Source organism: Sciurus vulgaris (genome assembly GCF_902686455.1).
Source record: "Sciurus vulgaris genome assembly, chromosome: 8".
Taxonomy (NCBI): Eukaryota; Metazoa; Chordata; class Mammalia; order Rodentia; family Sciuridae; genus Sciurus; species Sciurus vulgaris.
The window spans coordinates 1,520,475-1,544,136 of record NC_136468.1 but is presented as its reverse complement, the minus strand read 5'-3'; the positions used below and the strand labels follow the sequence as shown (position 1 = coordinate 1,544,136).

Sequence of the window (23,662 nt, the reverse complement as noted above, 5' to 3'; positions counted from 1 at the left end):
GGCCCGGCTGCAGGTCCTCCGCTAAGAACGCGGGGCGGCGGCTTGGGCGGCGGCTGTCCGCCCGGGGCGTCCGTCAGGTTCTCGGCCTCCGCGCCCCTGCCGTGCTGGGACGGGTCCGGGCGCCCGCCGCCGCGCCGCGTCCAGCCCTCCAGCTTCTGCTCGGGCCGCGCTCGCTAGGGGCCGCGGCGGCCGCTCCGCCGCCGCGCGTTCTTGGGCTCCGAGCAGGAGCCGAGCTGGGGACACGCGCGCTCGGGGACGCGGGCCAGGCCAGCGGCCGGGCCAGGCCGCGCGGGGCCGACGGCCTTGGAGCGGACCGAAGCGTCGGCTTCGGAAACGCGCGGGCCTCGACCCCGCGACCCCGCGCCGCCGCGCCACGCCGCCGGTGCCGGGCGCTCCCGCCGCCAGGGCCGCCCGCGCGCCTCGCGGGGCCGCGCACGCAGGCGGGGCCCGCCGGGAGGAGCGCCGCGCCGTCGATGGCGGAGGCGCGCTCGCGGGGGCCGCCGGGAGGAGCGCCGCGCCGTCGATGGCGGGGCCGCGCGCGCTCGCGGGGGCGCGCACGGCAGCGCGCGGCGGCCGCCATCTTCCGTGCCGGCGGCGGCGGCGGTGCAGGCGCGGGGTCAGCGGCGCGGCGGCGCCCCTCGCTCGGCCCGGCGGCGGGCGTGGACCAGGCAGGAGCCGGGGCCGCCGGCAGGTTCGCCGCCCGCGCGCCCGCGGGCAGGGTGTGCAGCGCAGACACCGCCGGACCCGCCCGAGGCCGCCCGCGCCCCCGGGCCGCGCAGATGGGATAGGCGGCGAAGATGTTCAGCTTCGAAGGGGACTTCAAAACGAGGCCCAAGGTGTCGCTCGGCGGCGCGAGCAGGAAGGTGAGGGCGGCGGCGCCGGGCCTGCCGAGCGGTGCCCGCGTCCCCCGCACCGCCGCGTCCACCCGAGCCCCCGTGGTCCAGCCTGAGCCTCGGTGGTCCACGCTGAGCTCCCGTGGTCCACCCTGACCCCCGTCGGCCACCTGATCCCCCGTGGTCCACCCCGACCCCACCGTTTCCCCGCACCACCGCGTCCACCTGAGCCCCCGTGGTCCAGCCTGAGCCCCGGTGGTCCACGCTGAGCTCCCGAGGTCCACCCTGACCCCCGTCGTCCACCTGAGTCCCGGGGGTCCACCCTGAGCTCCCGAGGTCCACCCTGACCCCACCGTCCCCCCGCATTGCCGCGTCCACCCTGAGCCCCCGGCGTCCACCTGCGTCCCCCAGACCCGCTGCGTCCGCTCTGGCCCGCCACCTCCCATCCGCCGGCACCATCCCCCACACCGCGAAGTAGGTGTCCACTCTGACCCTCCGCGTCCCCGGCCCGGTGGTGTCCACCCGGCCCGCAGCGTCCGCCTGCATGACGGCCAGGGAGTCCTGGGCGTCCCCAGCCACTGGCGTCCGGTGGCTCTGCCCGGCTGCTCCGCCCCTGCGTCGGACCGGAGCCAGTGCGGTCCTGTGCTTGCCGTGTTTGCAAAGTTGCGCCGAGTTTAATTGGCTGCCTGCTGGCTCAGGGAGTCTGCTGGCCTGCCCGCCTGGCGTTAGCTTGTCGTCTGCGTTACTCAGCGGCCGGGATGCTCTAACCCCGAGCCGGGTTTCAAGTCCAAGTAAGAACGTGCTTCGTGTGCCAGGATGGTTTCTGAGGGCAGTGGAAGGGCACCTGTCCCAGGTGGGACAGAAGTGCACGGGTACCTTCAGAGTTTAGAGGCTTCCGTGATGGCGATTTGTGGAAGTAGCTGCACAGAGCTAGGTACTGGAACCACGTCCTGTTTCTCAGGCATGGTTGAGTTGGAAGGGCTTGGGAGCTAATGACAGTTGCATACCAGAACAGGGTTTCTGCCCTTGGGGACTTTAAAGAACCCCAGGACCCAGTCTTCTAGTTGACAGATTTGGACGTAGAAAGATTGTGCACTGGCTTGTGGAGCTAGTAGCACGTACCACCTTGGAGGCCATGTCACCCCTGCATGATGGACCTTGTGACTTCTGTGGTCAGGAGTGCCTGGCTTGTCCTGACCCAGGCTTGGAATCTTTTCACCAGGTAACATCTCTACTGGAGTAAGTAGTTGTTGATCAGAATCTCAAGGTGAGGTTGTACATTTTGCTTTTTAATCGTGCAGAACAGCTCCCTCGTTTTGAAAACTTTCTGGGTGCAGTCTTGACAGTCAGGTTCACAGACCTTAATTATCTTGCAGTGGGTCCTCATGCTTGTGAAATTGAGGAATGGGTGAGGGGGGCAGGTTTGCAGAATCCTCCAGCCCAAGGCCAGCGCTGGCCCATTCCCATGGAGAGCATCCCAGTTGACTTCTCTTCAGACCTGAGTCCCAAGGGTAATTCTCCAGAGAGGGCAGATGGGGAGTGGGTCCCTGGGTTGGTACAGGAATCTGGTTGGGAACTAGGGGTTGATTTAGCTTAAAGGATTTTTATGTGGACACACCCATATGCAAATGGCTCACTGTTCTCATCTAATAAAGAACATTCTTAGCATTCTCCTTTAGTGTTCTTCCTCCTCAAGGGGACTCCTCCTCCGACCTTAGTGTCCTAGATCAGTGTTACCTGTGGTCCATGTAGATGAGGCTGCATACATCTGGGCCTTTCTTTGTCTCAGCGTCATCTCTGAGACCCGTCCATCCCGACGCGCCACCCTCGTCCACTGAGTGATCGTGCCACAGTCTCCATTCTGGTTTCCAAGGGCATTTGTTGTGTGTGTCTTAGTGGATGTCACTTATCTTGCTGGCCCTGTGTCATTCTTGAGCTTCCCTCAGCAGGGTGCCAGTCATTGCCCCAACTGGCTGGCTGGCAGCATCCGAGGGGTCAGAGGCTCTCCCTCCTTGCCACCCTTGGTTCGGTGAGTCCTTTTCATTTTGGCAGTTCTGGTAGGGCTGTGGTTTGCTTGCGGTTCTACTTTTTGCTCCTTGCCTCTGCTGGTGGCTGTTTCCCCCTCATGTGGTCTTGGCTGTGATGCTGGTCACGTCTCCATCTCAGTTCTAGTCTCTGGAGAGGAACGTGCTTGGCTTGGGCCTGGTTCTGTTTGAGTCTGAGGAGGCACAGAGCGCCTAGGTGTGTGTTAGGGCTGGGCGTGAGGAGACTCCAGAAGGGCCGTGGTTGCGGAACCAGGACCTGGGTTCTTGGGTGCAGCAGTGCGTTGTGCACAGGGGGCCTTGGGCAGGCATCTGGGTAGGATGCAGACTTGGGGGCTGTCAGCAGATCCTGTCTTAGAATGCTGTGTCCTAGGAGAATAGCACTTTAGGGCTGGGAGGGATTAGGAGGAGGCACACCTCAGAAGGGAAGGAGGGAAGAGTGCCTGCAGCGAGGTGCAGGAGGCACTGACTGACCACCCCTGGGATCTGGAACCAGGGAGGCATTGGTGTGTAGGTAGCGGGAGTTAGAGGTCAGAGTGCAGCACCCTGCGGAGTGGCTGGAAGTCAAGGGGGCAGACCTATTTAGAAAAGGCCCAGAAGATGGACGCCAGGGAGAGGGAATTCAGGCCCTAAGGAATGTGTTGGGGACGGGGAAGGGCTGAGTAGAGTGGAGGAAGGAAAGAGGGGAGTTTTGTGGCTTTCAGAGACTTGGAGGAGGCCAGAGCCTGGGCAGAATCTGGTGTAAGCAGGAAGAGAAACATCTTCTGACTGAAAGGAAAGAAGAAAATGGGATGGGCGTGGTCAAAAAGTTTTTAGATAGGAGGAAGGGATTTAAATTTTGTTTGGGTTTCTGTAGGTAGTTGATCAATAGTGGCAGTAGAATTAGGATCACTTCAGTGGTGTCCATGGGTTGCTGTTTGTTCTGAGAATTGAACCCAGGGGCATTTTACCACTGAGCCATATCCCCTGCCTTTTTATTTTATTTTATTTTACTTTATTTTGAAAGAGTCTCACTAAGTTGCTGAGGCTGGCCTTGAACTTGATATCCGCTTGCTTCAGCCTCCTAAGTCCTGGGATTACAGATGTGGCCACCACGTTCAGTGTCCATGTTTGTTTGTTTGTTTGTTTGTTTAATTAATAGACTGTTTTCCAGAGCAGTTTTAGGTTTATAGAGAGTGGAGCAGATGGCAGACTTCCCACATATCCCTTATCCTATACCTTACTTCTCCTCAGTTATTATGTTGCCTTAATGTGGATTGTTATTACAGCTGATGAGCCAGTATCAGTACCCTGAAGTCCACAGTATAAAATAAGTTCACTGCACTCACTGGGCATTGATTGGGCCTGACAGATATATAGTAACATCTGTCGGTCCTTACAGCATCATACAGTCATCGCCCTCAAAACCTTCTCTGCGCCACCGATTTATCCCTCCCTCCCCTCAACCTCTGGCAACCACTGATTTTTTTTCTGTCTCTATACCTTTGAACCCAGAGTTTGTGCATGCTAGGTAAGTTCTCTACCAGCTCCTTCCCCACCCCTACCCTTTAATTAATGTTGAGATAAGGCTTTGCTAAGTTGCCTAGGCTGACCTTGTACTTGCTAGGCTGCCTCAGCCTCCTGAGTAGCCGAAGTCATAGGCTGCAGCTTTGCTGGTGTTATGCATTGGGAAGGCTGGACCTTTGCAGTTTCTCTTCTTTCACTAGTATGCTTATCTGCTTTTATCTCTTTGAATCCCCAACCCCTAGTGATGTTTCATGTTTCACTGCAGTGTTGTTCATCCACTCACCTGTGTAAAGGACATGTTGTACTGAAGAATATCATGATTGCTTCCAAGTTTTGGCAGTTCTGAATAAAGCCACTGTAAACATTGATGTGTAGGTCTTTGTATGGATATGAATTTCAGGTCATTTGGGTAAATACCAAGAAGTACCACTTTTGGATCCTATGTTAAAACTAGAAGTTTCTCTTTGTGGAAAACTATCAAACTGCCATCTAAAGTGACTACCACCTTTTGCACTCCCACCAGCAATGACTGAGCCTTCCTGTTGCTCCAGGTCCTTGTCATCATTTGTTATTGTCAGTGTTCTGGGGTTTAACCATTGATATTGAGGGCGTTTTCATATGCCCACTTGGCAGTCTGTGTATCTTAGTTGCCTGTCTGTAGATCTTTTGCCCAGTTTTAAATTGGGTTGTTTGCTCTTCTGTTGCCATGGTTTTTGTTTTTTGGGTTTGTTTGTTGTTGTTGTTGTTGTTGTTGTTTGTATGGGGAATTGAACACATGGGCGCTTAACCAAGTTGATTGATCTTTGCCCCAGTTCTTTTTATTTTGGGACAGGGTCTCTGACTTGTTACCCTCCTGCCTCGGCCTCCCAAGTTGATGTCATTGCAGTGAGTGCACACCCATCTCTTATTGTTGTCTCTTGAGTTCTTTATTTACATTTTGTTTATATTTTAGATACTCGTCCTTTTTCAACTATGTCCTTTGCAAATATTCTTTCTCAGCCTATGGCTTGTCCTTTGATTCTCCTAACAGGGTCTTTCACAGAACAGAAGTTCTTTTTTATTACTTTTATTTATTTAGTACTGGGTAGTGAACCCAGGAGTGTTCTACCTCTGAGCTACACATCCCCAACCCTTTTTCTTTTTTCTTTTTGAGACAGGGTCTTGCTAAGTGGCCCAGTCTGGCCTTGAACCTGGAATCCCCCTGCTCAAGTCTCAGGAGTAGAGTAGTGGGGATCACAGTTGTGAGCCACTGCTCCTGGCCAGAAATTTTTAATTTTAATGAAGTTCAGTTTACCATTTTTTTTTTTCATGGATCATGCTTCAGTATGTGTCTAAAAAGTTTTTGCCAAATGCAACATCACTTAGATTTTCTCCTGTGTTATCTTCAGGTAGTTTTATATTTTACAAAACTGTTCAAAATTGGATTTTTTATTAGCATGTGATAGCTGGGTGTTCGTGGAGTTGGGTGTGCCTTTTCAGCCCAGGGAGCCAGCGTGGACTGATCACGGCGGGGCCGGGAGCCTTTCCATACCGTCGCCTCTTGCTCTGGAGCCTTCAGGCTCCTCTCTTCCTCACAGAGCACCTTGGGTTCTGGTGAAGTGCAGTCGCCCCGCAGTGCCTGGGAGCCCCAGGGCTCACTCCTGGTACTTGTGGTCTGCAGCCCTGCCTTCCCTCTTCTTCCAGCGTCTGCTCCCGGTCTGTCTGCCTGACTTCACTTGGCTAGCCGCCCTCCAGTCCCACCTCTTTATAGCTGAATGATACTCCCGCGTGCCCTGCGCTCCATTTCCTCTGTCCACTCCTCTGCTGACGGGCACCGGGTCCAGTCTGCGCCTTGGCTGCTGTGCACGTGTCTCAGTGCTGATTTCATTTCTTTTGGATATACACTCAGTGGAATGCCTGGCAGCGGGATCAGAAGGTGAATCTGTTCTGAGTCTTCGGAGCAGCATCTGTGCTGTTCTCCATGATGCTTGTGACTAATTTGCATTCCCACCAGTACTTGGCGTTTTTTCTCTTTTATAATAGCTAGTTTAACTGGGTGAGGTGATACTTCTTTGTGGTTTTGATTTTCATTTCCCTGATGCCTAAGGATACTGAGCATTCTTTCATGTATTTGTTGGCTTTTGGTATCACTTTTCTTGAGAAGGTCTATTCTGATTATTGGCCTACTTTTCATTTTTATTTTTTCTGAGCTGCTTACATGTTCTAGATATTAACCCCATCAGGTGAACGGCCGGTTAAAATCTTCTCCCATTCTGTGCTTGTCTCTTCACTTCACGGATTGCCTCCCTTGCTGTGCACAAGTGTTTTGGTTGGATAGAATCCTATTTATCTATTTTTACTGTGTTACCTGTGCTTTGGGGATTCTATAAGAATATCACTGCCTGTGCCAACATCTTGAAGTGTTCTCTCCTGTCTCCTTCTGGAAAGTGCACGGTTTCAGGTCTTACATTTGGGTGGCTGATCCGCTCTTTTGGTACCACAGATTGAACCCCAGAGTGCTTAGCCACTGAGCTACATCCCCAGCCCTTTATTTATTTATTTATCCCCAGCCCTTTATTTATTTATTTATCCCCAGCCCACTGATTGATTGATTGATTGATTGATTGGTTGGTTGGTTGTACCAGGGATTGAACTCAGGGGCAGTCGGCCACTGAGCCACATCCCCAGCCTTATTTTGTATTTATTTAGAGGCGGGGTCTCACTGAGTTGCCTGGCGCCTTGCTTTTGCGGAGGCAGGCGTGAACTGGAGATCCTCCTGAACTTCTGGGATCACAGGCGTGCGGCGCCGGTCCTCACGTTATTTTTCTTTTGAGTCAGCATCTTGCTAAGTTCTTGGGGCCTCACTAAGTTACTGAGACTGGCCTCCAGCTCCGCATCCTGCCTCCCTCTCCTCTAGGATCACAGGCGTGCCTGAGCTGGTTTGTGTGCAGGTGAGAGCGAGTGGTCAAGTCTCGGTCTTCTGCACGTGGGTGTCCCGTTTTCCCAGCACCGTCTGCTGAAGACGCTGTCCCTCTCCCGTGTGTGTCCGGCACCTCTGTTGGGAATCACGTGGCTGTAGGTGTGTGGGTTCTTTGGGGGTCTCTAGTCTGTTCCTTTGGTCTGGGTGTCTGCTTTTGTGGCAGGCAGTGCCAGGCCGTTTTGGTTACTGTGGCACGTTTTGTGTCTTGAAATTAGGTACTGTGGTGCCTCCGGCTTTGTTCTATTTGTTCAAGATCGCTGTGGCTACGTGGGTCTTCCGTGTGGATTTAGGGTTGTTTTTTCTCCATCTGTGAAGGATGTCGTTGGTGTTTTGATGGGGATTTCATTGAGTCTGGAAATTGCTTTGGGGAGTCTGGCCATTTTCACAGTCTTTCGATCTGTGAACATAGGAGGTCTTTCCTCTTTCATGTGTCTTCAGTTTGTTTTATCAGTATTTTGCAATTTTCAGTAGAGGGCTGTCTTGGTCTATTTTGTGTGGGTTTTTTAGTTTGTCTGAGTTTTCTGCTTCATTGATGTGTCGTCTTTTCATCGGTGCGTCACCATCTTGATTCCTGTTCTATGGTGTCAGCCCTCTTGTTGTTCTTTAGTCTCTGCCCCTCTGCACACCACTTTGTCAATATTCACAAAATTGCTTTGTTGGGATTTTGACTAGGATGGTTTTGAATCTATAGATCAAATTGAGAAGAACTGACATCCTGACAATATTGAGTCTATGAAAATGGGATATATTTTTCTTTTTCGTACTAGAGATTGAACCCAGCGGTACTCTATCATTGAGTCGCATTCCAGTCCATTTCATTTTGAGATGGTCTCAGAGTTTCTGAGATTGGCCTCAAACTTTGAATCCTTCTGCCTCAGCCTCCTGAGTCACTGGAATTACAGGTGTACACCACCATGCCCGATTTGTTCATTTCTTTTATTTCTTTCATCAAAATTTTGTATTTTGCCTTGTGCCTTGTACATATTTTTTTAGATTCAGTGATGCCTAAGCATTATTTTGGTGCCGATATAAATGGTTTTGTGTTTTTAATTTTAAATTCCCGTTGTTTCTGGAGGTGGGCTCAGGAGCCCAGCGATGCCATCATTGTGGCATGTTACCGGGGAGTGGGAGGCCAAGTTTGTTCCCACGGGTGGAGGACGGCAGTCATGTCGAGACCATTTTCCTGGGGGTGGACAAAGGCAGCGTGTCAGACGGCAGGCCTTGCTTGGGGAGTAGCTGCGCCTTCCGCAGGAAACAGCTGGGGTCCTTAGGGCCTGCAGCGGCTCCTGGCCTGTGTGCCAGCCGTAGCTGTGTGCGCAGGGGTCTCACGGCCAAGTGTAGAATCGCCCTCTTTTCTGACATTCAGTGCCCATTTTAAGAAGCTGTTATGCATATTCATTGTCTGAGCTTCATGTGGACTGTATATGCTTGTCCTTTATTTTTAGATTTTTAGGTTGTTTCTGTTGTATTGTGAACAGCATGATAGCCAACGATTTTTAATTGTTTTTTAGGGTGAATTGCAGAAAGAAGTTGAATTGCTTGCATGTTGTTAAGGCTTTTGAAACACTTTGTTGTCTAGAGAAATTCTGTGGATTTCTGTTCCCTAGTCTGCGATGTTAAGGGCTGTCTCTGTATCTTTGTTTCATTTAGAGTTAAGATACAGTGAGGGCAGCTGGAGTTATGGCTTAGTGGTAGCGCCACATAAAAGTAATAAACAGAATAAAGATACTGTGTCCATCTACAGCAGTGAGGGGCTGGGGATGTCGCTCAGTTGGTAGACTGCTTGCCTTGCGTGCACGAGGCCCTGGGCTCAGTCCCGGCACCCCTCCAGCACACGCACACAGATACAGTGAGTATTCCTTGCAGTTAGATACCCTGCTGTGCTCAGTGCTCACCCCTCTGTAGGATGCTTTCCATGTATGCTCTCATGTAATCTTCTATTCTGTGAGCAGAGATGATGTTGTATCATGAAGGCAGAAGTGGATGCTCTGTGCATTTGAGCAGAACTCACTAGGCTGGAGTGTGTTCATGGTGTGGTGAGTCTGCGGCTCTGTCCTGCGTGTACTGCTTGCTGTGTCTGCCTCCTGTTTTAAGTGTGCACTCCTGTAACTGCAGAAGCTGAGAAAGGGGCTCTCAGGTCCTACAGCTTTTTGAACTCAGTTTCCTTATGATGTGGCTTTAATGTTGCCTGATTTAAAAGTATTAGTAAACTCGTGTGTTGGTAGGTAGCTCAGTTTCTGATTTTCCTCTACTATGGAACCAATTACAGCAAAAGTTGAAATTGTCAAGTATGATAGGAACCTGAAGAAATGTTTACTAACTATGACTTAGTTGTTCATCTTTTCTGGACTCTCTTGGTCAAACCTTGCAATTTGATAATGAAAAAGTTGGACTAGATTATCACTAATCTTTCTTGCTTTAAAGACGATTCTAATCTCCAGTTGGTGAGACCTTCTGAGGGGCACACGGTGAAGACCCTCCCTTTCCATCGTTGCCATTTCCTTGGTGTCCTTTCAGAATTGATCTAAACACGGTCAAACATCGCCCTCATTCTCAAAACGAGTAAGACAGAGTGATTCATTCTTCACCACCCTCTCTGTCTTAGTGATCCTTTGTGCACTTTCTTATGTCTGTTATTTTTAATGGATGCACAATGTTCCATTATGTGGTTTATGGCATACTTAATATAACCACTTCCCTATTGATGGATACAGAAGGGCTGTGGATTTGGTCTTAAAATGCTGCCATTACTGGGTGCAGTGCTACACACCCGTAATCACATGGTTCTGGAGGCTGAGGCAGGAGGATTGCAAGTTTGAGGCCTGCCTCAGCAACTTAGCAACAACTTAGACCCTGTTTTAAAAAATAAATTTAAAAAGAGACGGGGGACTCTGGCTGTGGCTCAGTGTGAGAGCACTTGCCTGGCACATGTGAGGCACTAGGTTGGATCCTCAGCATCAAATATAAATAAGGAAGTAAAATAAAGGTCCATTGACAACTTAAAAAAGAGAGAGAGAGAGCACGTGTGCGCGCGCTTGTGCGCATGCTGGGGATGTGGCTCAGTGGTAAAGTACCTCTGGTTCAATCCCCAGTGCCCTCTCCCTCCAAAAATAGTGCTATGTTTACCATAAAATTCTGGTGTAAGAAAAGAAAATCTTTGGGAATTTATGGAAATGGAATTTAAACTGAATTCTTGGAATGGGATTTAAACTGTATTTTGCTTATTTTTGAAACGAACTCTTCTGACTATAAAGTGATAGAACATATGGGAGATGCTAAAATACATATACAGATTTACCTATTTAGGATCCCACCTAGCACTTAGAAATAAAACACTGCTAATACATGGTTGAATTATTTTCTGATCTTTTTTAAAACTATTTTTGAATGGGGAATCATATTGTGCATCTGTTTTATAAGCTTTTTGGTGTCGGGGTGCTGTTTACTTGCATATGTGAAATTGGTTGCTCCGAGGTTTTTCATAGAAACTCTTCTTTTATGCAGGTGTACCCAGAAAGAGAAACCACACATACGTTGCCTATGCATCATTCATAGATACTTCTATTCACTTTCAGCATTTTCTTTTACTCTCAGGGAAGTGTTTGAGTTGAGCAGTCTTTGAATCAAGTAAAACGTTAGCAGCCAGAAGGCAGGATAGGAACTGGCGTGAAGCTAGACCTTCTGTTTACATCCATAGGGGACAAGTTGCTGTCTTAGTCCACTTCTTTTGCTGTTGTGACTGAAAGATCTGAGCAGAACAACAGTAGCGGAGGAAAAGTCTGAGGGCTCCCCATTGCAGGTCTCAGGCATTGACAGCTGCTGTATTCTTCAGGTCTCCAGGTAGGCCAGAACCATGTGGTAGAAGGGGGCGTCAGAGGGAAGCAGAGTGTCTCCTGGCGCCCGGTGCCCCTCCAGCCACCCTGCCTGCCTGGAGCTGCCTTGCAGTCCCGTCGGCCTGGTCCCTGGCTGGCTCAGGCTCTTGCACTGGTCCTTTCTCCTCTGCGCCTTCTCGTGCCGTCTCACGTGTGAGCTCTTGGGCGATCCTCACGCCCAGACATAACAGTTACTGATGAGATTAACTCCAAAGATGGAATAAAGGCTACCTCCCATTTTTAAATCAAGATATTAATAAAAGAAAAAATTGTTATAAACAGTGGTTAATTTGAGAATTTGGCTTTATGAAAATTGTCATGGGATATAAATTTACATGTACTTTAGTTTTTAAAATTTTTTTTAGCTGTAGATGGACACAATACCTTTGTTTTACTTTATTTTTATGTGATGCTAAGGATTGAACCCAGTGACTCACACATGCTAGGTGAGCACTCTTCCACTGAGCCCCAACCCTAGCCCCTTACTTCAGTTTTCGGACCATAAAAATTTTTATGTTCTGATATTTTAATTAAATTTAAACTATTCCATAGAAAGCAGTTTCCCCCATTTGTCTTTCTGAGTGGTATCTGTGAAATTTGACCATCTTTTAAATTTTCTGAGAAGATAAGAACATGCCTAGTGGCTCACAGAGCAAGTAGTGAAGTTTGTGGTTTACATATTGAGGGGTGGTTGTGGCAGCTGAGATGTGAGATTAGCCCTGAGAACTGGGTTCACATATCAAGATCCCCTGTTAATGTGTCCATGAAGCTGTATATAACTGCTACTAGGAATCCCTGCTCTTCCAGACCTGCAGAATTTAAAGTTAGGGGTATTTGCAAGTATGTGTAAAATAAATTGAAACTGAAAACATGTTCATAATCAGTGTGGCTTTTTGGTTGTACCTTGTTGGTCTTTTTGTCCAGACACTTAATCATGGACTTATTGGTTATATTGAGCAGTTCCTAAAACTTTATTTTCTTATTGTTTCCTTAGTTTATTGTTCTAAAGACATGGGGAAATAGGTACATGTACAAGGGCCATCGATGATTCAAAATAAAGTCTCAGATGAGCTGCTGAATAAGCTCCTTCCCTGCTGTCCCTTGCCTTCCTGGTCTTGGAGCGCAGTCCAGTGGGACCGAGGCTGGGGGTCTCACCACCCTCCCCTTGGTACTGGGTCTGGAGGGGTTCCAAGCCAGCACAGGAGACCAGCTCTCCCGCAAGCGTGTTCCTGCTATTTGGCTGACCTATGTTTTTACCCTTTTTAGGTGCTTTTCAGTGTTTTGTTTTCCTTCTGTAGTTCAGGTAGCTGCTACTGTCTGTAGGCTGCATTCCTAGGAGTGAGACTGTAGGTCAAAGGCCACGCACACTTGCATCTTCATGACTGTCTCATACCCTGGGGTGACATCTCTAAGGAGGGCTAGCAGATGTGAAAGGGACTGTCCTGCCTCACCTGTATGGGAGCTCTTTATGTCTGCCAAATAGGTAAAAAGCTCAGTGCATTGCGGTTTTTGTTTATTTTTATTAGTGTGGATGGACACAGTGCATCTATTTTGTTTATTTACCTTTGCCAAGTGGTGCTGGGGACTGAACCCAGTGCCTCACATGTGCAGGCAAGCCCCTGCTATATCGCAGCCAGCCCGTGTTGTGGATCACACTGCATCTTTTCCTCAGACCAGCAGTTGAGGTTTTTGTGTATTAAAGATTTGTGTTGCCCTATGCACTGTTTGTATCTTTTGTTAATTTTTGTTTGTTGATTGGTCTTTTCATATTGAGTACTTGCACAAGTAATTATTTTTGTGATATTGCAGACTTTGTCACTTGCCTTTAACCTTGGTTGCATTTTTGGGGTAGAAAATTTGAATTCTTATGTAGTCAAATTTATCACTCAAATAAACTAACATCTTTGCTTCCTTCTTTTTTTAAAATTTTTTTTGTTGTATATGGATACAGTACTTTTATTTATTTATTTTTATGTGGTGCTGAGGAGGGAACCCAGTGCCTCACACGTGCCAGGCAAGTTCTTTGCCACTGAGCCCTAACCACAGTCCCCTCTGCACCCTTCTTAGAGAAAGTCTTCTTCCACAGGGTTTTTTTTTTTTTTTTTTAATTTTTTTTATTTTTTTTGTTCTAATTATTTATAAATGACAATAGAATGCATTTATGCATTTTGATAGGTCATGCATAAATGAAGTGTGATCTCTCATTTTTCTGATTGTACATATTACAGGATCACATCGGTGCAGTCATATATGTACCTGAGGTAATAATGTCTGTTTCACTGTACTATCCTACCTACCCCCATTTAAAAAAAAAAAAGTCAGTAACTGCAGTTTGGGAACATATCCCAAATGTATTATACGTGGTATGAAATATACATAGTTTGTATTGCTAGTATGGAGTCTATACAATAAATTTCTGTATGTAGTGTTGTAGGTTAGTTTGTTCATTTGTTTTTAGCAGCAGGGTAAAATTTCACTTTCAGAAACTGCAGGTTAGTTACCAGTAAGAGTCACATGTAGTCACTTAATCTCAAATTATAATCATGCCTGTTTTTTTATCAATCTTCTCCCCGCCCACGGCTGGGCCTGACAGGGATAGAGGTTAAAGGGAGCAGAAGTCGTTTTAGTCCAGAGGTGAAGTTGTCTCATGATGAAGGTAGGACTTACAGTTAGGACCGTCGTCAGATGTCCTCCTCATAGCAGTGACTCCTCTACTCTGGAGTCACCTTTTAGCCTTCTAAGCTCACTCTCTGCAAAGAAAGCAAATCATGTATGATGAGGAGGAGTTTTCAAATCTGGTTTCTCTTGGACTAGCCAAAAATCTAGCTGAAGCCATCAACTCAAACTTTGCTTTGCAGCCTTAAGAGTTCTGTTGCACTTTGAAACAAGCAGGAAGGACTTGGGAATAACCTTGGGAGAACATGCACAGTGATGGGAGAGTTCAGCACAGATGCTGGAAGACCCCATCTGTGCCTTCGTGTCGAGTTGCAAAGGCTAGGGCTGCTAATTGACCAAACAGAAACCTACTGCCAGATTTATGATTAAACATGACGGTCAGTGACAGAGCAAATAAAATAATGATTAGATTCCCTAGTGTAATGACTTAGTTCATCGTCCTTTGATAAAAGTAAGGCCAAACATGTGGGGCAGCCCTTAATCTCCGAGAAGACAGAGTTGGTCTTTTTACTGCAAGTGAGGAGCCCACTGATTCTCTGAATCAACTAATTCTCTGCTGTTGGTAAACCAGGGCTGAAAAAACAAAGCCATGAAGACTTTCTTTTCTCTAACTCATAAGTTAGAAGAAAGTCTTTAGAATCTACCAATGACTTCATGACCTGAAGTATGGTGTGATGGGAAAGCAGAGGTGGTGCGTCATGTAATTAGGAGGGTTTGGTCCAATGTGTCCCAGCATCAAGTGATGGAAGCCAGAATCTCCCCTCCACGTGAGAGGCGATGCTGTTCATCTGGCCTTGCACAAGTGTTCAGATGCAGTCCCTCGTCAGTGTTGGAGCTTGGCTCTTGCTAAAGGCCCGGACTCCCAGCCTTCTAAAGGCAGGGCACCGCCACCTGCCCATCTGAAAGCTGCAGGGAAGCCTGCCTAGAGCCTGGGAGACCATCAGACCGTGGAGTGTCAGCCCAAGAGGAGCTGGGGAGCAGACCTCCCCAGGGAGACAGACCTCAGCCTGGGGACGGAATCGTGAAACCCTGAGAATGGTGGACTTAAGTGAGGTGTCTGCCTTTCCTTGAGCCAGAGGGCAGTGGCACAGGACAAGACAGCCTCCCCTGCCCCGGTCCTGTGCAATACCACTGTGCAAAAGGACACAGTTGGAGCAGCCCCAAAGAGACTTTTTTTTTTAATCTGGGAGAAAAAAAACCCAATTCAGAATCCAGTTTTGTCAAAAGTCATCAGATGCCATTTGCCTGACCCAAGTGAGTTAGATTCTGTGTTGGTTGATTTCAGCATGTTAAAAATAACTGTCTTGGGACTGGGGAGATAGCTCAGTTTGTAGAGTGCTTGTCTTGCAAGCACAAGGCCCTGGGTTCGATCCCCAGCACCACAAAAAAAAAAAAAAAAAAAAACTGTCCGATAGAGTCTATCTTCCTCTTAGACTAAGCCACCTAGTACCACATTCTCCTTTATATGATTACAAGGAGTTCCTGTGCTTTGTGGAACCTAATTTCATGGGAGTTTTCATAAATGAATTTATTAGGTTATTATGTAATTCAGTGTTTTAAAAATCTAATTTTATATGCAATGCAGTGTTTGTTTTCAAGAGTTCCTTCTATTTATGACAGGTGACACTCTTTCTATATAGTGTGGAGATAGAGGGTTCCCCCCTGAAACAAATCCATTCAGGTTAAAGAAGCCTTCTTGGCAAGAATACCAAGAGTCACTGTCCTTTGTATCGTGTCAAGCAGCGGTCCCAGTGTGCGTGTTTTGTGACTGGGCATGTCTCCCAGTCACTTTGGGCTTGTCCAGTGGAAACTGACTGTCTCTGACTGGTAGTTGACCGATATCTTGAGGGAGAGGCTTTGAGACCAGCACGTTCTGTCTCTCCTCGAACTTCTGCCCACAGTCTGAGCGTGCCTCAGTGGATCTCGCCTGTAACATTTATTTTGTGTTCGGTGACTCTGTTCTTCATACACACTTAACATCCACTGAAGAAGAGATTTTTCTTTTCATTTGTTTATGTAAGTACAGAGTCATGGAGACACACACACACATTCTTGTGGATTAAAATTCAATATTAGGATTACTTAAGGTCACTGTGATCATGAAAGAATGTTGAGAAAAACCCAGACACATATTAATATATTATTTTAACTTTGTTTAATTACTTTTCTTGGGGGATGAAGGAGGTTACCAGTATCCCCAGCCCTATTTTGTATTTCATTTAGAGAAGGGTCTCACTGAGTTGCTTAGCACCTTGCTTTTCCTGAGGCTGGATTTGAACTCTCCATGCTCCTGCCTCAGCTTCCCGTGCTGCTGGGATCACAAGTGTGTGCCAATGGGCCCAGCAGCTTAATTACTCTTTGACATTGTTCTGATGAATAGATCTTTTAAGAGATTTAACTTTATTATTTTTTCTAATACTTCATATGCAATATCTTGGACCCTTAATTTTATTTGGATTAAATTTACACACAAAATAATTCACATACTGAAGACTAGAGAGTTTAGGGGAGAAGACTGCTCTAAGTGTCTTCATTTACTTGAAGTGTCTGACTTCCTCCTTCATTGTTTCAGTTCCTTCATAAGTCAAGTGATTTCGTTCAAAATTAGTTTTACTTAATAAGGGTGAAATTTTCTTTTCAGTTTACTGACAGTAAAGAAATTGATTTCTCAATGAAATTTTCACGGAGACTTGCCTGTAATTGTTGGGAACCGTGTGGAGATCCCTCTTCACGTGTCCAGGCCCCTGGGCATGGTGCCTTGCAGAACCACAGTTCGATGTCACAGCCCGAGCATTGGCATTGGTGCAGTGCAGAGATCTCTCTCGGCTTTCCCTGAGTTTTACTCCCTCGTGCATGTGGTTTTTCATACATCAGATCTTACACTTAGGAAGCTGCCGAAATGCTGCCTTTAGTTAGGTCTCTGGTCTCCAAATCCATTTAACATCTGTGCCTCTCATTTATCATCCAATTCAGATAATTTGATATGATGTTTAGAATCACTTTTAGGTGAAAAAAATCTATTATGTGAGAGTGTTTTCAATTTTTAAATTATAACTTCCTTTTCTCTCTTTTTGGATTCAGGAAGAAAAGGCTTCTCTTTTACATCGCACTCAGGAAGAAAGAAGGAAAAGAGAGGTAATGGCAGCTTTGTGGTGTTCTTCACAGATGGGTGTTTCCCTGCAGCATCTGAAGTAGCCTGCATGTGTCGCGTCTGATGTGGGTTGAGGGACTTGTTCACACTTCTGGGTGTGTTGGACTTTGAAGTATAGCATTTATTCTGGAACCAGAAAGATGGAAAAGATGGGCTAAAAAGGCCAGGTCCACTGGAAATGGAATGTGGGATGTTGCTTATGGAAAGGTTTCTAGAAGATCTAGGAAGAGTTAGTGTGCAGCACTGAATTGCATCAAGTTAAGGGAGAAAACGCATCTTTAAAGCATGTGTCTTAGCTACTTTTGAAGAGGGTAAAACAGAAAGGAGCTGTGGTTTATCTTGCATCTTTCTGGAGATGATTTCCTAAAATACTCCTGATAAATCAGCAACTGTGGTGTCTTAGGGCCTTCTTCTCTAGATAGTTTTTGTTGTTATTTTAGCATCTTGTTTTGCATCTCACAGACATTTATCGAGAGCGTGTTGTTTCAGGTACTGCTCTGCTTGTGTGTACAGGTGGTAGATGGGACAGCGAGGCTCCTGCTCTGGTGGATATCAGCAGGCACTGGGCAGAACAGCAGGTGGTACTTAGCCACAAGGTGATAGATCACAGCTGGTAACTGGGGAGCCTTCCTGAGATGGGGAGCTTAAGGGAAGTGCTCTGTGAGGAGGGTTCAGAGGGTACAGAATGAAGCAGCAGCTGTCTTTGGGCAGCTGGAGGGAAAACATTCCCACCTAAAGGAACAGCAGGTGCAAAGGTTTTCAATCTCATTGCTGTTGTTTTTGATCAGATATGGATTGTTCTGGGGACTGTCCTATGCATTGGAGAATGTCTGGCTTTTACCCACCAGATGGCCAGCAGCACTTCCTCCCCACAATTGGAACAGCCAAAAAGTCTCCAAAAACATCAGGTGTCTTTAGCAGTTTAGAATCACTGCTCAACCAAGGATGTCACTGATTTGTTGTTAGCATTCTCCATCTCTTTTTGGAAAGTTCTCGATCATTATTTCTGCAGGTAGTGCTTCGATTCTATTCTCACTCTTCTTCTTGGGCTCAAATTGAAAACATGAGTGTCTTTTGTGTTGGATCCGTATGTCTCTATGCTCTTCTGTATGTTTATTTTTTCTTGCATCTGTGCTTCAGTGTGGATATTTTCTTCTGACCTAACTTCTAATTCACAAATTCTGTCTTTAACAATGTCTAATTGTGTAATCTATCACTAAATTCTTAATGATAGATTAAGAATTTTCACTTTAGTTCTAGAATTTTTCTATTCTTCTATATATTTTCCAACTATCTTATCTTTTGATTTTCTTGAATACAATTTAGATTTTTGACCAATTGATTTAGAGTGGGGGCCAATGCTGGGATCAAAACCATGACCCTGTGCATCCTAGGCAAGCACTCTACCACTGAGCTGCATGTCCCCAGCCTAGGTTTTTAAAAACAAAGTTTAAACTCTAGTAATTGAATCTTCTGTGGGTGTAAAGAGCATTATGTTTACCTTTGGCAGAAAGTAAGGAGAGGGACAAAATCACCTTTAACTCATGCGGTGTGCAACTGACTGGAAGCTGCCTGTCAGTCAGGCAACTCAGATACAGCTCTTTGGTCCCAGTGTGACCGAGGGGTGTTCAAATCCCAGGAGTGGCTGAGCACTTGGGTCTCAGACCTGCAGGTGAATCCTACAGAGGTGAGAAGCACGTGGTGGTGGGATGAAGTGCAGGTTGCAGTGTTTCCTCTCGGCTTGAGTTCACGTGGTAGGATGAAGTGCAGGTTGCAGTGACACGCCTCGGCTTGAGTTCACGTGGTGGGATGAAGTGCAGGTTGCAGTGACACGCCTCGGCTTGAGTTCACATGGTGGGATGAAGTGCAGGTTGCAGTGACACTCCTCGGCTTGAGTTCACGTGGGTAGGATGAAGTGCAGGTTGCAGTGACACGCCTCGGCTTGAGTTCACATGGTGGGATGAAGTGCAGGTTGCAGTGACACGCCTCGGCTTGAGTTCACGTGGGTAGGATGAAGTGCAGGTTGCAGTGACACGCCTCGGCTTTAGTTCACGTGGTGGGATGAAGTGCAGGTTGCAGTGACATGCCTTGGCTTTAGCTCTGGTGCTCTCATGTTGTGGGTGCTGCTTCATCTTCATGGCAGTGTCAGATTCTGCAGCGTCACAGCAAGAGCAGTACTCACCTGTAAGGTCTCATGAGCGCTACGTGAGGGTCCTTTCACAGTGCTGGCCCAGAGCAGGCACTCCTGGACCTATGCCCAAGAGAAACGAGAGTTGAGTGTAGCAGCGCTCTTCATGATTCCTTAAGTGGAAATAGCCTGAATGCCCCTGTACGCATAAAGGGATAAGCCAAGGGTGTGATGTCCATGAGTGGAGTGTTATTTAGCCATAGAAAGGAATGAAGTCTGGCACATGGCACAGTGTTTATGAACTGTGGAAACAGGCAGACACAGCCCGTGTCGTAGGGTTCCATGAGGTAAGCACAGGACAGGAAACCCCACTGAGGCCAGAAGTGTGTTGGTGGCTGAGGGGTGGGAGCCAGCAATGAGGGAGGACTGTTGCACGGGACTTCTTGAGAGGTGAGATGATGTTGGTTGGTGGGAGAGCCTCGTGGTGCTGAATATACTAGCAGTGTTGTGTGCTGTGAAGCATGGTCGGGCCCAGGGTTGGCATGCTGTGAAGCACGTCGTGCCTGGGGTTGGTATGCCGTGCAGCACAGGCGTGCCCAGGGTTGGCATGCTGTGGAGCACAGGCGTGCCCGGGATTGGCATGCTGTGGAGAACGGATCAGGATTGGCATGCTGTGGAGCACATGCGTGCCCAGGGTTGGCATGCTGTGGAGCACAGGCGTGCCCAGGGTTGGCATGCTATGGAGCACAGGCGTGCCCGGGGTTGGCTGCTGTGAAGAATGGATGTCACCGTGTGAATTACCTGGCTGTTATTTTTTTTTAAATGCTTACTAGTGAGTGTGATTTTCACAGATTCTGACCTATTGCTCTTTCCTTCCTCCATTATTTAGGAAGAAAGACGAAGATTAAAAAATGCAATAATTATTCAATCATTTATTCGAGGCTACATAGACAGAAAACAGCAAGTAAGTTTATTTTTAAAACACAAAGAATTAGAAGGACCTGTAAAAACATTTTAAATATGACCTTACTGTAAATAGCACTTATTTTTATATATTTTTGTCTACCTGAAAGTTAATGTTAGTGGTAGTGTTTTTTCTTAATAAATAATTGTATTATATTTCCACAAAGATTTACAGGCAAGTGAATTTTTAGATGATTGTTAAGTAGTAAAATACAAACCACAGCTAACAATCACAGTGGGATAAAGTGGTGGGAGGCACTCCCAGTGGGCGTGAGGGTCTCCTGAGAGTTCGGCTGGAGGTTTTTGTTCTTGTCCTGACCTTTTACTGATGACCTTCTAACATCATCTGGGTTGTCTGTTGATTTCCACCAGCCCGGAAACAGTTCATTTAGGTGTCCAGAGACTCGCTTCCTATTAGCATGCTTACATGTTGCTCCTTTCCTTTCAGTATTCCCTTCAGAGAAGTGCATTTGATCGCTGTGCACACTCTGCACAGTCTGGTGGCACGTTCTCCATCGCTAGTGCCCCCAATCTTACCCTCCTGGTAAGGCAGCTTCTGTTTTTTTACAAACAAAGTGAAGACGCAAAACGATTGGTGAGTGTTTGCTACATTTTCACTTGTCTTGGTTTACATCTTTTGGGGCTTAATTTTTTTTTTTTTTTTTTTTTTTAAGTGTAAATGTTGAGTATCTGATCAAGAAGCAGATCACACCTGGATGTGGTGACTCAGGGCTAGAATCCCAGCAACTTGGGAGGCCGGGGCAGGAGGATCGCAAATTCAAGGCCAGCTTGGCAACTTGGCAAGACCTTGTCTTTAAGTAAATAAATAAATAGGACTGGGCATGTGGCTTAGTGGTAGAGGGAGGTGTGAGCCCCCATGCACTCAGCCAACTCGAGTAGGTCACCTCTGTGGTGATATGTTTTACTTCTTAAAATTAGTATACATTTTAACAGGCCTGCCATTTTTTTGTTGTTGTTATAGAACATTTCAAATATTAAAAAAAGCAGGTTCTGTGGGCCCCTTCTGTGTGCCCTAGCTGTATCAGCTCACTGGGACGTGTGCCTCTGTCTCGTCTCTTCTGTCTCCAGTACCAAGCCCCAGAACACTGTCTTCCTCCATGCCAGGCAAGCACTCTGCCACTGAGCCACACCCTCAGCCCTGGTCTCTCTTTTTTAAGACATCTGAAACACAAATGTATTTTTGTAAAAATTCTATGGGCTTTCAATGTGGTCAGGAGGACCAGTGTGCATTAATGGTGGAAAATATGTACAGATGCATCAATGAATAATCTAAAAAAAAAAAAAGAAGGAACTCGTTATTATTCATTTCCTAGCAAATATTAGGACATTTGTACATAATTATTAGGATAAGTGTATATTTAACCTGGAAATTATTTGTGCCGTGCAGGATGGTGCACACATATAAGGTGCATCTTGGTGACTTAGGAGGCTGAGCAGGAGGATCACAAGTTCAAAAATAGCTTCAGCAGTTTAGCAAGACCTTGCTCAGTGGTTGAGCACCCCTAGGTTCAATCCCTGATACCAACAAACAAACAAATTATTATTTGTCGATAATATAAATTTCAAGTTATATTAAAAGGGGTCTGCAATGAAAAACATTTTCTGAATTAGAAAACGTGCATGCTAGAAGGGCCCCCATGTGCAGTAAACACAGAGGGCTGAGGAGGTCTCGACCAAGTTTGGCCTTGAGGCCGCCCTGCTGCCTGAGCTGGGCAGGTGGGACTGGACATGGGAAGAGCTCTAACAGGAACCTGTCTGCAGAAGCCCAGCCGCAGTCTGAGACCAAGAATCAAAAGGGCTCCAGGAGCAGGCCATCTGACTTTCTGCACAGGGCCCAGCCAGGAGCAGACACCTAGGTGCTGCGTGTGCCTGGTGTCTCGAGAGCACCCGTTTCTTTCGTCGTAAGATCTAGTCTGCATCCCTACCTGGTTTCTAAACATGAGCCTGCACAGACCTGCTCCAGAAGCAGCCACAGAAAACTTGAAGTAAGGCTTCAGTTACCAGGCTTCAGCCACATACCCACAAACTGCGTAGCTGGTACGCAGCTCCTGAGATCCTGAGGGCAGTGTCACCAACCTGATTCATGCAAGAAAAGTGAACTTGGGTGTTCTCTGTTTAATTTGCTTACAAAAATGCAAGAGCTCCCATCAGGAAAAAGTCCCCTGTCTACCTTTAGTTCCCTAATTCCCCCTCCCAGGGTCAAGTATGGGGCCTCCTTTGATAGTTCTTCCAAGATACTCAATGCAAAAAAGCAAATAGGCTACCCATTCCCATTCCTTTCTCAATCCATTTTTTTTATAATTATAACTTGAGTCAGTGTGCTGTGATTATGTATTTTGGTGTACAGTCCGCCTGCCTTTCGGTTGCTGAGTTCTGACCCTCTTGATTAAGTCTTCCTGAACCTCCAGAGCTGTGTGCCGTGTTCCTGGGGTGCATCTCCAGGACACAGTGCTCTGCCTGCCCGGAAGCTCTTCCAGGCCTGCCATCAGCCTGGGAAAGCCTTTGCTTTGCCTCCGTTTTGCGCCGTCATTTCCTGGCTCCTCCTCCTGCCTCCTTTGTTCACTTCTTTAGAGTATTATGATAGAAAGCCTCAGCTGACCTCGAGATAGGATGCATAGGAAGGACTGTTTTTAAACTACTCATCTGCCTTTACTACATAAAAACAACAAAAAGTCAAGCAGCCAGTTGTTTACCGTGGTGTAAGTTTCTGGATAACAATTTGTCTATCAAGATTATGAAATTCAATACAAAACTTTTTCCAGAAAGTGACCAAGTATAGTGTAGTATCATTACTGCTTTGGGTTTTTGTTGTTGTTGTTGTTGTTGTTTGGCTTTTCCCCCCTCCCTGTCAGACATGACTAGCTGATTAACAAATGAGGAACCTGATTCCTACAGTTTCTACAGTTGTCCCTCTGTCATTTTTATGACATATACTTGCTGTATATCTTATTTTAATTTGTTAATAGGTGATGCCAAATTTAAGGTGAACTATGTGGGGATATGTGGGAAATATTTGGATCCTGTTGGTTCCTGAGAAAATGGACAGGCTAGCTGCAGATGCCTCAGCATTATGCATGTGTGGTGGACTCACACAGATGCAGAGGAGGTCAGTTATTTCCCTCCAACCTAGGACAGGTTCATTTGTTATGCAAAGTGTTCTTCTGTTATTTATAGTGTCTAATAGCATTTTATGTAAAAGAAGCATTCATGTGAAAGGAGAAACTACTTGTCACACATTCATAACTAGCCACATTTAGGAGGCCATTTTTCAATTCCAACTGGTTGTAAGTGGGTCTTAGGAATAGAAAAATGAAATGGTCCACTTCACACAAGCATCGTAGAGGAAGTAGAGGGGATTCCTTCCTAGACCTTGAGCTGTCAGATCACTTACAGCAGCTTTGTGCAAACTGGGTGCAAGGGACATAATCCAGTTCTGCTGAACTCACCCTCCAGTCACTTTCCTGTGGTGTACCTGGTCTTGTGCTGGGACACCTGGAGCCGTCTCTTGTCT

The 23,662-nt window shown here is 46.9% G+C and overlaps 1 protein-coding gene across 1 annotated transcript in view; it reads left to right on the top strand.

Moving 5' to 3' along the window:
• Positions 1 to 563: 563 nt before the first annotated feature.
• Positions 564 to 23,662, top strand: part of UBE3C (ubiquitin protein ligase E3C) — a 92,722-nt gene continuing 69,623 nt past the window's right edge. Inside the window, exons 1-4 of the mRNA XM_079150687.1 lie at positions 564 to 863; positions 16,970 to 17,023; positions 20,057 to 20,131; positions 20,579 to 20,725. Of these exons, the coding sequence (XP_079006813.1) occupies positions 798 to 863; positions 16,970 to 17,023; positions 20,057 to 20,131; positions 20,579 to 20,725 (342 nt within the window). The 5' untranslated portion in view covers positions 564 to 797. The remainder of the gene's footprint in view (positions 864 to 16,969; positions 17,024 to 20,056; positions 20,132 to 20,578; positions 20,726 to 23,662) is intronic.